Source organism: Sinohyriopsis cumingii, chromosome 19 (assembly GCF_028554795.1).
Source record: "Sinohyriopsis cumingii isolate HCF-2022 chromosome 19, ASM2855479v2, whole genome shotgun sequence".
Classification (NCBI taxonomy): Eukaryota; Metazoa; Mollusca; class Bivalvia; order Unionida; family Unionidae; genus Sinohyriopsis; species Sinohyriopsis cumingii.
Genome location: NC_142979.1, coordinates 47,532,929 through 47,546,593, shown reverse-complemented (window position 1 = coordinate 47,546,593; position 13,665 = coordinate 47,532,929). Strand labels below are relative to the sequence as shown.

Here is a 13,665-nt window from a genome sequence, read left to right as displayed (position 1 = left end):
CACTACAATGTTTAAAACTACTTGTAATATTTAATTATACTTGTTAGTATATTCAAAAGTCAGGGTCATTCTTTGCTAAAAATATAAATACATTAATTCAAAAACTAGATTATTAGCTTTAAAAATTACACAGGTGTTAAACGTGCACCAATGGTTAACATTCTTGTTCGTATTGCAACATACTGTATATACTTGCATATAAGACAAGTCCAACTGAAAAGTGCGCAGACCCAGATCTGCCATTGCATAATGTGCCAGAAGATCTAGGTCTGTGCAGTTTGTTAGGAGTAATCAGTAGAATAAAAACACAGACCCTGATCCACAAGTGCATTATGCTACACCAGAGCTGGATCTTTGTTCTTTGCAGTTTGACTTGAGTTTCCAGCGTGTATACGGTAATTGCAGGGCAAACTTCTAGCGTTTACGTGTACTGAAACACTGGAAATATTAATTGGCAAAGCAGCAAACAGGCATCAAACAACCGTGCAACTTTGTTTCACTTACAATACCTCCTCCATTTGCTCGGGAATGGAGCTGCATTAAAAATAATAATACTATCAATATCAAAATCATAAAATTGCATCAATTAATGACTTTCTGGAAGTAAATAATTTAAAAAACAAGTGGCTGACAAATAAATCTTGTAGCAATATGCATTCCTGACTGAACAAATTCATGGTGCTCCATATTGTTATTGACAAGCACACAGAACTACTGTCATTATCATTATAAATTAAATTATTTAAACTGGTCTGTAAAGTAATGATTTACCATAAATTTTTGTAGTCATCTTATAGAAGTATTTGGTGTGGAGAACAGCAGAGATAGACAGATAAGTATAACAGAACAGAGAAGTAGAACACAATATTTCTGTATGTTTCTCAAATTGTTTAAAAGTGGTACTCTTGATGTTATCAGAGAAAATCAGTTTGCTAGAAGTACGGGGTGGGTTTATCATGAACCATGGCTTTTTAATGAAATAATTATACTTATATAAACAAATGTAAAAAAAACCAATACAGATATATGCTTGCATATATATATATATATATATATATATATATATATATATATATATATATATATATATATATATATATATATATATATATATATATATATATATATATAACACTGAAGTGAATTGACAGAACGTATTCATTTACCATGCTGATACAATGGTAAATACTGCTGGAAACCAGTTCTTATCCCATGTGTGGGTTTGAAGGGTGTAATCTGTGCTGCACATTGTATCAATAACAATGACAGTAGAAGGGTGCAATCTGTGGTGCATACTGTATCAGTAACAATGACAGTAGAAGGGGTGCAATCTGTGGCGCATACTGTATCAGTAACAATGACAGTAGAATGGGTGCAATCTGTGGCGCATACTGTATCAGTAACAATGACAGTAGAAGGGTGCAATCTGTGGTGCATACTGTATCAGTAACAATGACAGCAGAAGGGTGTAATCTGTGGTGCATACTGTATCAGTAACAATGACAGCAGAAGGGTACAATCTGTGGTGCATACTGTATCAGTAACAATGACAGTAGAAGGGTGCACTCTGTGGTGAATACTGTATCAGTAACAATGACAGTAGAAGGGTGCAATCTGTGGTGCATAATATATCAGTAACAGTGAAAGTAGAAGGGTGCACTCTGTGGTGAATAATGCATCAGTAACAATGAGAGTAGAAGGGTGCAGTCTGTGGTGAATAATGTATCATTAACAATGAGAGTAAAAGGGTGCACTCTGTGGTGAATAATGTATCAGTAACAATGAGAGTAGAAGGGTGCACTCTGTGGTGAATAATGTATCAGTAACAATGAAAGTAGAAGGGTGCAATCTATGGTGCATACTGTATCAGTAACAGTGACAGCAGAAATGTGCAGTGTTACTTGTCCTAACATTAACATGTATGAAGGAAATTGTTCATAATGAATTTGGAAGGGTCCCAGAGGAAACAGATTACAAGTTATCTATTGAAGAAATATTATGTAAACATGGCAACCAACCAAAAAATTATATTAAGATTCAGGCCAAAATTTAATGTCACAAAATAAAAAGTAAAAGTTTGTAAATCAGATGCCAAATTTAAACCAAATCCCTAAAGGTCCATTCAGTGTCAAACCTCAAAGAATATAATAAATTTTGCTGGTGGAGATTTCACTCATAAATATCGTTATCTGTCAGCTCATTGTTTAATTTCTAAATCCTATTGCAAACAGCTAAGCCAAGTACAAATATAACAATCGGTGCCATTCCACAATAAATTGTCAAATTGATGAAAGATATCAACTTTCAGTAGGAATTTATTGGTCAGAAGTAAAATGCCAGCATAAATAAGAAGTTAAAATTGAAACACTTTCTCTTCTTTTGCAGTCTGTATACAATATTAATAAATTCCACAAAAGGGGAGTAAATACTTTTTAGAAATGTCTTTTTATTCTTACAAATCTGCCAAAAATTGGTCACTAAAGCAGTATGCAAATGAAATTTTAAAAAAAACATAAGAATACGTTGAAAATTTTTCCCATAATACTATAATTATTCAGTTATACCAGATGAGGTGCAGTGTTTTTCATAGAGAATTACAGGTGACAAATAGGCAATAAAAATGCAGAACTAATCATTTCCTTGTGCAAACCACACAAAAAACAGAAAAATATGTTACAATCAAAATTGTAACTAAAGGTTCTTTTTGTTTAAGTTCTACGCAGCAATCTTTTTAACCCTGAAAACAAATCTTTACAAATAGATTATAATGGGTGGGTGGATTCTTATTAATGAGCTATTTCTGCATTAATACACTATTAGATCGTCCTTCATTGTCTGACCACTGTATTGACTCACTTACAAGTCAAGTCCAACTGCAACCTGCACATATGCGGTCGCATCAAGCGCTGGCAGACCTGAGTCCATGCAGTTTGTTAGGAGTAAAATCTGTAATACAAACAACATTAACCCTGATCTGCTGGCACTTTAAGTGACAGTAGATCAGGATCGATGTTGTTTGCAAATGGATTGAAATTATAGGCAAGTATATATGGTATTGCCTAACCCTTTTATATTGATATCACTAACCAACATTAGATTTATTGTAGTGACTGCCAATTAGATTGCTACATGATATTCTGTATGCCTGTGTATATCGATTGCAGACTTACCTATAACCCAGGTTTGTACTGTTCAAGCACGTGCAATAGAGCTATCAATCAAATGCAATATCAACAATTGCTTGCATAACAATTCAAGAAACACTGTGCCAGTCAGGACAAATCAATAACATGCTTTCTGAGCTGGAATGTTTAATGTAGCAACAACCATCAACTGTGCACATTGTGAATGACTACCAGTCAACACAAAACATAACATAAATCTAAGGGATAATAACAGATAGGTACAGTGTTTAATTTAAGCTGATAACGCCTTTATACCTTACTACAAATTGTATAACATTTGCAAGGAGGTTTAAACTGTGGTCTTATTGGCCTGTATCTACCAAGTATAGTCGCTTATAAGTCGAGTCAAGCTGCAAACAACAAAGATCATGCTGTGCAGTTACATAATGCACGTGCAGATCAGGGTCTACATTCTACTACTGATTACTCCTAAAATACTGTACAGACCCAGATCTGCCGGTGCCTTATGCAACAGTAAGTCTGGGTCTGTTCAGTTTGCAGTTGGACTCGTCTTATAAATGTGTATATATGGTACTCATAATGGCACTAAACCAAACAATACAATTGTTTAGAAGTCAGTTTGAGATAATGCAAAGCATTAAGTGAAACACTACATATGAGTAGATAAGAATTATACAATTAATTCAGTTACTTTTTCCATTTAATCCCAGCTCAAGGGTTGTTTAACTTTTTTTTAAGTTTTAATGGACAAGACATGTTCTCTACATTTGTGAACACGGACTTGTAATCTCTTCCTGTACTTATGATCTTTTCTTTCACTGAAGGATAATTTCTGACAAAGATTTTCATTAAGGATCTCCATAATCTATCCTCTTTCTTAAATTAAAACACCCTCAGTTATATGATTAATGTTAAAGTCGAACATGTATATTTTTTACTGACACATTATACAGTCCAAATTTACAACATACTAATCCCATGAGGTTTTATCATGATTTAAATTGTGTCATGAGTTTAATGTTTGATTAAGCCTTTAGCTATGACGTTAAGTGTTGATTCAGTCTGTGGCTATGAGGTTAAGGGTTGATTCAGTCTGTGGCTATAAGGTTAAGGGTTGATTCAGTTTGTGGCTATGAGGTTAATGTTTGATTCAGTTTGTGGCTATAAGGTTAAGGGTTGATTCAGTCTGTGGCTATAATGTTAAGGGTTGATTCCGTCTGGCTATGAGGTTAAGGGTTGATTCAGTCTGTGGCTGTAAGGTTAAGGGTTGATTCATTCTGTGGCTATGAGGTTAATGTTTGATGCAGGTTGTTATTATGAGGTTAAGAGTTGATTCAGATTGGCATCATGAAAGTTAAGGCTTTATTTTGGACTTGTAAAGATGATAATAAGATGGTATCATAAGGACAAGACTCGATTTGGACTAGCTCCGTGGGTTTAAATAAGACTTATTACAGATTACTACAATCTGGTTAAGACTTATATTGAAACTGATACAATGCGATTAAATGATGCCGTGAGAATTGTACAGACTGGTAACATGTAGCTATGGCGTGATGTCGACTGGGGTGGGAGGTTATGACTAATTTAAATTCGTACAGTTGACACATGACTGGTACCAGGAGGTAAATACTTAGGTTTCTTTTATTCCCTCGGAGAAGATTTAAACTTCATGCAAACATGTTTTATAGATGTTCGCACTAAACATTTTATGAAAAGTGAGCTCAATGAAAAGTTGAGAAAGCGTGGCCCTTATTCCCGTTGCATCACATGCTGGCGCTGTTGTGCATCCGTTAAGATAAAACACAAACCAATCCCATGCTGTGCTTATAATTGCAAACCCGGCCTGTGATATCTATGTGGTTATTTTACCTGAAGAGACTCTCTAAGTGAACGCTCAGACGATTAGTTCGTCTCTGACTGTGGGAAGCACGAATATACCTTTGACTAAGTAAAAAATAAAGCAATACAGGATTGTTCAATAATAGACCATTTATTAATTTTAAAAAATGCTAAGTATTCGCCGTCTGTAAGGCAATAACATACAAAGACGCTGGCTGAAATAAAAGCACTTTAATGCGTCTAACACCTTTATCAAAGACCGTATGTACTCGCTTATAAGACCAGTCCAACTGCAAGCATAATGCGCCGGCAGATCTGGGTTTGTGCACGTTGTTAGGAGTAATCAGTAGAACAGATAGACTCTGATCTGCAGGCACATGATGCTACGTCAGATCTGAATCTTTGATATTTGCGGTTTGACTCCAATTATAACCGAGTATCTATGGTACGAAATGCAAAATAGCTCGAAGAAGATAGATCTTCAAGACATCTAAATACCTTAGTAAATGATTAATTTATACATTTATGACCGCCACACTTATGTATAAAAAATTCCGCTGGCTTCAAAAGAGCCGCCACACTTGAGAAATAGGTTCTTTCAAATAGCAAAAAAAAAAAAAAAAAAATTGGCTTTTTAAATTTCTAGAAGAAAACAAACCCGTTACATCATTATATTAACAATTCGGGGACACAATCTGTCAACTAAACCTCACTCTTCTTTTACTCGTATTCTGATGGACGCCATTTAAGTTCTTGCTGGCGGCGGTCATACGCATATTTTCTCGGAATGAACGTGTGTGATTAAGATTTCTATCGTAGCTTTAACAATTTTTCAGTCATATCGCTACAATGTCTGCAGCGTGACAGTTAATAGCGATGTCTGGCACTGGGACATCATGCCGCAGACATGTAGCATCATGTCCTACCAGTCACATTATCATGACACCAGGCCGACCAGTCCTAACACTAACCTCTTAATGCTGAGCGCCAGATGATAGTACCATTTTTTAAAGTCTTTGGTATGACTCGGCCGGGATTCGAACCCACGACCTCCCGCTTCCGAGGCGGACGCTTAAACCACTAGGCCACTGGAGCGGTCTCGGAATGAACGTGAAGACGTACCTCAGAAGACTGCCTTTAACAGAACCATTGCTATGTATTTAAAATATAACGTTGTTCCTTTAAGATGAATTCTTTGATAACATTCACAAAAAAGTAAATTATGGCATTTTATGTCCATACCACTAAGACCATACCTCATTCATTTAAGAGATTAGAAGATTTCACATGCATGTACATTAGAAATATAATTAAAGCAACGAATAGAATAAAAGTATGCCACAAACTATTATATTATTTAATATAATTAGAAATGTAATCTATGAAACGAACAGAAACAAAGCAAGACACGAACTTCTTGTGTAATTTACTATCATTTAACGCAATTCCTAAATTTTATTACGAATCTATGGTCTTAAAATAAGTAATAGACAAGAGTGGGAAGCAACAAGTTGTAAAACTCGACAAATAATGTATTTCCCATGAATAAAAAGAGAAAATGTAAAAGAAGAAATTACTTTATTGCGAATTAAATCCCAGATAATAATAGAATTACAAACACAAGTCCTCAAGTTTTGAATAAACGTTAGTGAAAATCCAAATTAAATCCAATGCTGAAACTGTTGATTTACCTATGGTGCCCCGTGTCGTGGTGATGTGCCAACAGTCTTTTGTTGGATCACAATGATACAATCCAAGAATCAAATATCCTTATTTGAAATTTCACTATAAATTCAAGTTTCTATTTATAAAAATATGATTGTTGATGAGCACTTTGTATTTCCAGCGAATAAATAATTTGAATAAATAAACTCCCAGCCCGAATGAACTACTGAACATAACAACAATAGTAATTCTGCCTCATGATTTTAAAGCACGAATAAATAATTTTCCAGTAACAAGGTTATATAGTCTTTATATAGTCCTATAGCTGACCTCAGGTCAGAATTTGCATTTTCTAATTTTAATAAAATCTATTACCTAATGGAAATTTTCCTTCTGGAAACCTCCAAATGTTTACAAGAATTTGGAATTTCAAGGAGTGCAGTCATATTGGGTGAAAATAGCCAGTAACAAGGTTATATAGTCTTTATATAGTCCTATAGCTGATCTCAGGTCAGAATTTGCATTTTCTAATTTTAACAAAATCTATTACTTAATAGAAATTTTCCTTCTGGAAGGCTCCAAATGTTTACAAGATAAAATCTTAGTTATAATTAGAAGCCTATTACTAAAATTATAACATAAAAATGTGCAATACGCAACCAGTAGACCCGGCAATTCATGGGGAATTTGCAAAGTTTTAGACTCGGATTGAGGTAAACATGTTTACTACAAAACCAAAAAGAAATGTTTCGGTTTAGGCAGAACATGAACTTGATTTTGGACAAGGTCGAGTCCAACATGCACTGTTACCTTATCAATAGCATATAATGAAGAAAAAAAAATTAACAAACAAACAATGTAAATTAAACACACTAACCAATTTAAAACCCACTGATCATTAAGTTTAAGGCTGTATTTATTAGCTGACTGCACTAAACATGATATAACTAAAACACATTGTAATCTTACGTCACAATGCAAGTGTTCCGTAACAACGTTTACATAATTTACTGCTATAATGCTAGAAAATTCAAATGTAATGTGACAAACTTTTTTCAAATCTTTCATATAGATCGTGTTGCTTACAGGTGGTAATATCCCAAGAGAAGAATTGTATGCTCTAGTAACTTGTTTTATGGTGAGGTTAATATTTGGTTATACATCTGTGAAAAAGAGGAGTTACCAGAAAGTTAAAGCTGGAGAAAAAGAACCAAGTGACAAAGAGCAGGAATTTAAGCAATTGTGCACGCTAAGAAATCATATACATGTACATGTATTTGGTGATTGTTATCTTTTGTTACAATGGTAAGCGTTTGATGCATTATGTTATAAATTCTAAACCACTTACACACTGCGTTTGTTGTAATTCTCGAAGCGAGGTGGCGCAAAATCAACCGTCAGTGAACTGTTAGAGGAACTATGAAAGGTACCCAGATTATTTTTTTTTCTTCTGGCGATATTTGATAAAAGTTAAGTTAATAGGTCCCAGTCAAGTACAATTATTGATGATAATGATCCGTGAAAATGGCGCAAAACAAAATTCAATACACATCCCAATTATATTGTTTTAAAATCCTAATTTAAAAGTTCAAAACTAAATGCGATTCAAAGTCCTATCTTCCCTACAGTGTTGTCTTTATTCCACCTAAATATCCAATGTGTTAGAGCTTTCATTTCAAACAAGCTATCAGCAATGCAAATTTGTTTTCCGCATCCCAATTTTAAGTGGAAGTGAAATTAGGAACTGCAATACGTCCACGCCTATAACATCCTCATCAGTTTTGTCCATTTGTCCGTTTCTCTCTGAGCCCCTGTTTTTTTGACTCACAATCAGTGCTGTATGGTGTGAATCCTGTCCAAGTCGGCTGCCTTCGTTAGTCTCCGATCAAGCCACTTTATTTCTATTACTAAGTAGCCTTTTATATGCTTATAAAAATTAAACGACAATTTACCAACCATCAAACCTCCATCGCCGAGGGAGAATAATATAAGGTGATTACAGACTTGATATTTCAAGCATATCAGATGAAAGAGACAGTCGCCTCTTGCTTATTGTCCAAGATCATTTGTAATTAAGCTTCATTTTCAGTGCAATTCTATCCACAGCTTCCGATTACAAAACGTCAAAACGGACGGAGAGGAAAAAAAAGCAAAAATATTGTACAATTTTTTGCACTCTTCTCAGCTAATAATTTCCTGGTTTTTAATATATATTTTTTAAAATAAATTTTCTTTTAAAGAAACAAGAATGGATAATTATTATTTCCACATTTCATGTATAATTCTTACTCGAATTAACTTTTAAAAAATTATGTTCAAGTTTAATCGAGAAATATAATTTTCTATTCATTATAGGTTACAGAAACAGGAACAGCACAAGAACTACAACTTACCTAGCATTACTATCTTTCCGCCACTTCCCGATCCGGCGTCCCGCTACAAACTCTTCAATAAGTTCCCTTTCACTGCCGTAATCAGAGTCCCCAGTACGAGCTGTATCCGGACGATCAAGGCTTCGCTCATGTAATGGCACTTGGTAGACAAAATTGCAAAAATGTGGAGCACGGCCACGGTAAACCTGCAATTTACAAAATAATTTTCAGAATCTCTATATAACAAGAATGATATATACAAAATCTGTGGATATACAAAAATACATAGCTATAATAAACTAAAGTATAATAATTTCACATATTAAATTATCACCCTCTTATGAACCAAAAAAGACGTGTATGATATAAAATATTTCGTGATAACGAATGCATCGTTTCTACTAAATTGTATTACGAACCCATTTTCGTTAAGATCAAGTACATATTTCAGTAAAAATAAAGACGACTCTCTATAGTTACGCAAACAATCAGTCAGTAAAATATGTTTTCATCCATTTAGTTTTATTTCTTTCCTTTATTTTATGTCAAATCGTTTTGGAGATACATGCAAAAGTATTTTGTATGTTTGTATTAACATCTTAAATCCCTAGAGGAATGAAGTAAAATCGTTTGAGTTTGTTTTCCTCGATGCAATCGGAGTGAGTTTTATTATTATAATTAACATGTACAATTAACAAAAACGTCATACTTACATAGTTATGTCGTGGTAAAAATTGCAAATCACTTCTCTGCAAAAGAAAGAAACGAACGATTTATTCTGTGAGAAAAGATACGTAGAACTTAATGAATTCCAATACCGTTGCGATTTGAAAAGAAATGTAATATATTAACATATTTTAATTAAATCTAAATCAATCCCGTATGCAAATCCATCGACTTGATAAAATTAGTAAGTAGATTTGATTGAATGCGAATGCCGTTTCGATTTGAAAAAAAGTGTAACATATCAACATATTTTAATGAATCTAAATCTAACCCATATGTATATCCAATGTCTTCATAGCTTAACAATGGACGAAATGTATAATATTTATTTCCAAGTCAAAGGCGCACATACGAAATTATCACTCCTTTAATCTTTTAAGCAAATAATTCTTTAAAAAAAATTGCGCAATCCGAATATGATTTATTACTGTTGCACGTAATATTGTATCTGAACAGGTCAATTTATTTGAAATCTGTATAATCATACTGACAAATGCTTACAAAAGAATGCGATACTCTTTCTCATCAGAAAAGGAATTATCTCCCTTGTCAACAGAATTTAGTTCTTGAATCTATTTACCTTGCAATAAACGCATGTATTTCGTACATCCGAAAAAAAAAAAAGAAATATATATACATATATATATATATATATATATATATATATATATATATATATATATATATATATATATATATATATATATATATATATATATGGGCCACCTATAGTTGGTTGAGTTAATGGCTGATAACTGACATGTTTTATCAGAATTCGATTATCAATTATTCTACGCGCCAAACTTTCCATATCTGACGCAACGCTTACTAACTTGTGTACATGTATTGCATTATCTTCATTCGTTATTGTTATCCTCGCTCATGACGTATTTAATAGAATCATAGTTGAGGTCTTAAATACACTGGAGTGAGTTTTGTTGGGCTGAGGTCAAGTACCATATTAAATGTGATCAAAAATGACAGCGCCGTGATAAGATACACACAGTATACTGTCATATGTCGAGTCCAGTTCAAACTACACAGACCCAGATCTTCCATCGTGTTGAAGATGGTCAGGAGTAATCCGTAAAACAAACAACACTGACCCCGATCTGCCGGCGCATTATATGCTGACAAATGAGGGCTCATGTTGTTTGCGGTTGTACAAGACTTATAAGCAAGTATATACGATAATTGCCGTTAAACCGCAAGAAATCATAACTATATGTGAGTATATATTATCTGAACAGAAATTTGCATGCACAAACAATTTCACTGGCTGCAAATGTATAATTGTGCCTATTGCTATTTTTATTAGTTATTGATGTTGTCTTTGAGGCGGTTACTGATTTCTCCCTCCTCCTCCTCCGCCTCCTTAACCCCGATAAGTATCAACCCATCCCAAAGACCTTAGGGATACACGAACATATCAAATCCTTATAAAATGTCGGCACTATGGTTACTAGCTAGCACAGCTGGGAGCTTGACAGGGGCCCACACATAACGATTAACACATAACATATATCCAGTTCACTTTAGTAATTGCTTATAAAAAGAAGTAATTCGTGCTTTAAAATTACACTTGGTAACTACCTGTTCTTGAACCTATACGGTGTTAAAAGCTATTCTAAAATCTCAATGACACTTTACTCGCTAAAGGAGGCATCAACAAATTGAAAGGACATTTTGAAACCGTCCTGAGTGTTATTGACTGGCTTTTCATTGTTTTGAATGACATTTGATTGAAATTTCCTGGTGCGAAGAAAAGGCATCAATGTGTTAAAGACAACGCCATAGCAACGCATACAATGTTAAACTTCATGCTTATTTTTGTTGTTGATGTAAGTTATGCATATTAAGCAAGCATCAAACCTCTGCAAATATACCATTTTAAATATCATTAACGTCTTGAAATTCCAAATGGAAAATCTCTCGTCCCGTTTTTATTATTTGCTATACACAGAGGCAACGATTAAAAAAATGCCTCGAAAAAAATAATTACAAGCGGGTATGAACGAAGCATAATAAGTTACGGGAAAATTACGTTCTGTTCAAACAAGCGATGTTTCTTTAGTATAAAATGTTTAGTGAAGAACGCTTTTGTAAGTTATTTAGTTTACTATACTCTTTTAAGAGAGTTCCCCTTGTTTAATTTCTAAAATACCTGACTGTCCAGGTGCAAAAGGTAATTATCATATTTCATAATAGGTAAAAGCAGTAAGAATTCTGTGTCGCCACTAATTTATCTCCCCAATAAGCGACAACAGAAACGAAGAAAACAATACTCTTCTTGTATTCAGGTCACAAATATGGAACATCATAGACAAGGGCAGATCATTGACCTGTGTAAGAGGATAGTTTCACAGCAATAAACATTCCAATATTTTCCAGGACTTAACAATTATCAGTTATAATTGGAATAAATTTGCACAAGTTACTTATTATATCTATGCGACTTGAAAACTTTAAACAAATTGGTAGACCTATATCTTGTAAAAACAAAGATGTGGGTAAAGGCGTTCTTGGAACATATTTGAAAAGTCTAACAAATGGAATCAACAAGGTAAATCTCAGAATTTCCAATTCAAATTAAGATAATATTTATTGACTGTATCATAGTCTAACAAGAACAAGGAAAATTTAATCGAATTCGTTAGCAATAATGACGCACTTAATACAATTTCAGTGTAAAATGATTCATTATGAATCACTCTCTCTCTCTTGGTGTGCCCATGGAAAAGTGATTCAGCGCCTGTTTCCTCGCATGCTATAGCCAATAATGTGTTTAGAGTGTCGTTAAAACCAATAAAGAAAAATAACAATCAAAAACTGTTTTGTTGAGAAATCAACTATATGACAATTAATATATTTTATATGGTTTAGACTTTATGCATAAATCGTAATTATGATAGGCTTATATCGACAGGTCGTTGATGTGCCAGCGAATTAGGGTTCACTGATAGTGCTAAATAACATTGTTTGATTTTATTCCTGGGTATTTTGTATAAATTTAAACATTCATTGCAGTAATATCATTACTTCAGGAAATAATCCATTAATTATAAGCTGTTCTGCTAATGATCTACACGTATATGCATGCACATAGGCTGTAATTACCAATGATCTATATAAATATAGGCTGTTACTGCTAATAATCTGCATGCACATAGACTGTTACAACTAATGATCTACATAAATGTAGGCTGTTAATGCTAATAATCTACACGCACATAGGCTGTTAAAACTAACGATCTACATAAATATAGGCTGTTGGTGCTAATAATCTACATGCATATAGGCTGTTACTGCTAATAATCTACATGCATATAGGCTGTTAGTGCTAATAATCTACATGCATATAGGCTGTTGCTGCTAATAATCTACATGCATATAGGCTGTTACTGCTAATGCAATAGACTAAACTCATGGGTGTACAATCGATGCTATACAAATACATTCTTTTGCCTTCTCAAGACAACGCAAAACGCCTTGCTCAGTAATAAAAAGGGTTTAAATTTGTTGTTGTTGGATTTAACGCAATTTCTCAGCACAAGATAGGCTATACATGGCGGCTAGTATACCTGGTGGAGGAAAAACCCTGGAAAACCCGATAAGAATCATCGGCCCACGGGAAGCTACAGGCAGCTTTCTCACATACCAACATTGGCCGAGCACGAGACTCGAACGCTTCAGATGACTCGGTCATCCGGGGTTCCCAAAAATGGTTTAGAAAATAAGACGAGACCTACGGTGATCATAAATTTATGTGTGTGTGTGTGATTTGGATTTTTAACGTAGCTGTAACAATTTTTTAGTCATATCGCTACGATGTCTGCAGTGTGACAGTTTATAGTGATGTCTATAACTGAGGCATCATGCCGCAGACATGTAGCATGATGTCACACCCAGTCACA

General features: G+C 34.1%; 1 protein-coding gene across 11 annotated transcripts in view; it reads right to left on the bottom strand.

Annotated features, from left to right (window-relative positions):
• Nucleotides 1–13,665, bottom strand: part of LOC149775651 (uncharacterized) — a 211,960-nt gene that overhangs the window by 94,304 nt on the left and 103,991 nt on the right. For 6 of the 11 annotated variants that reach the window (XR_016416548.1, XM_089943846.1, XM_089943847.1 and 3 more), the window contains 4 exons: nt 9,739–9,774; nt 9,047–9,231; nt 8,002–8,070; nt 505–534 (listed from right to left, as the gene is read on the bottom strand). Coding sequence is in view for 10 of the 11 variants with exons in the window: in XM_089943846.1 (XP_089799972.1) it covers nt 505–534; nt 8,002–8,070; nt 9,047–9,231; nt 9,739–9,774 (320 nt within the window). In the remaining variant the exon portion in view is untranslated. The remainder of the gene's footprint in view (nt 1–504; nt 535–8,001; nt 8,071–9,046; nt 9,232–9,738; nt 9,775–13,665) is intronic. The other 5 variants (XM_089943849.1, XM_089943854.1, XM_089943852.1 and 2 more) reach the window with 3 other exon arrangements.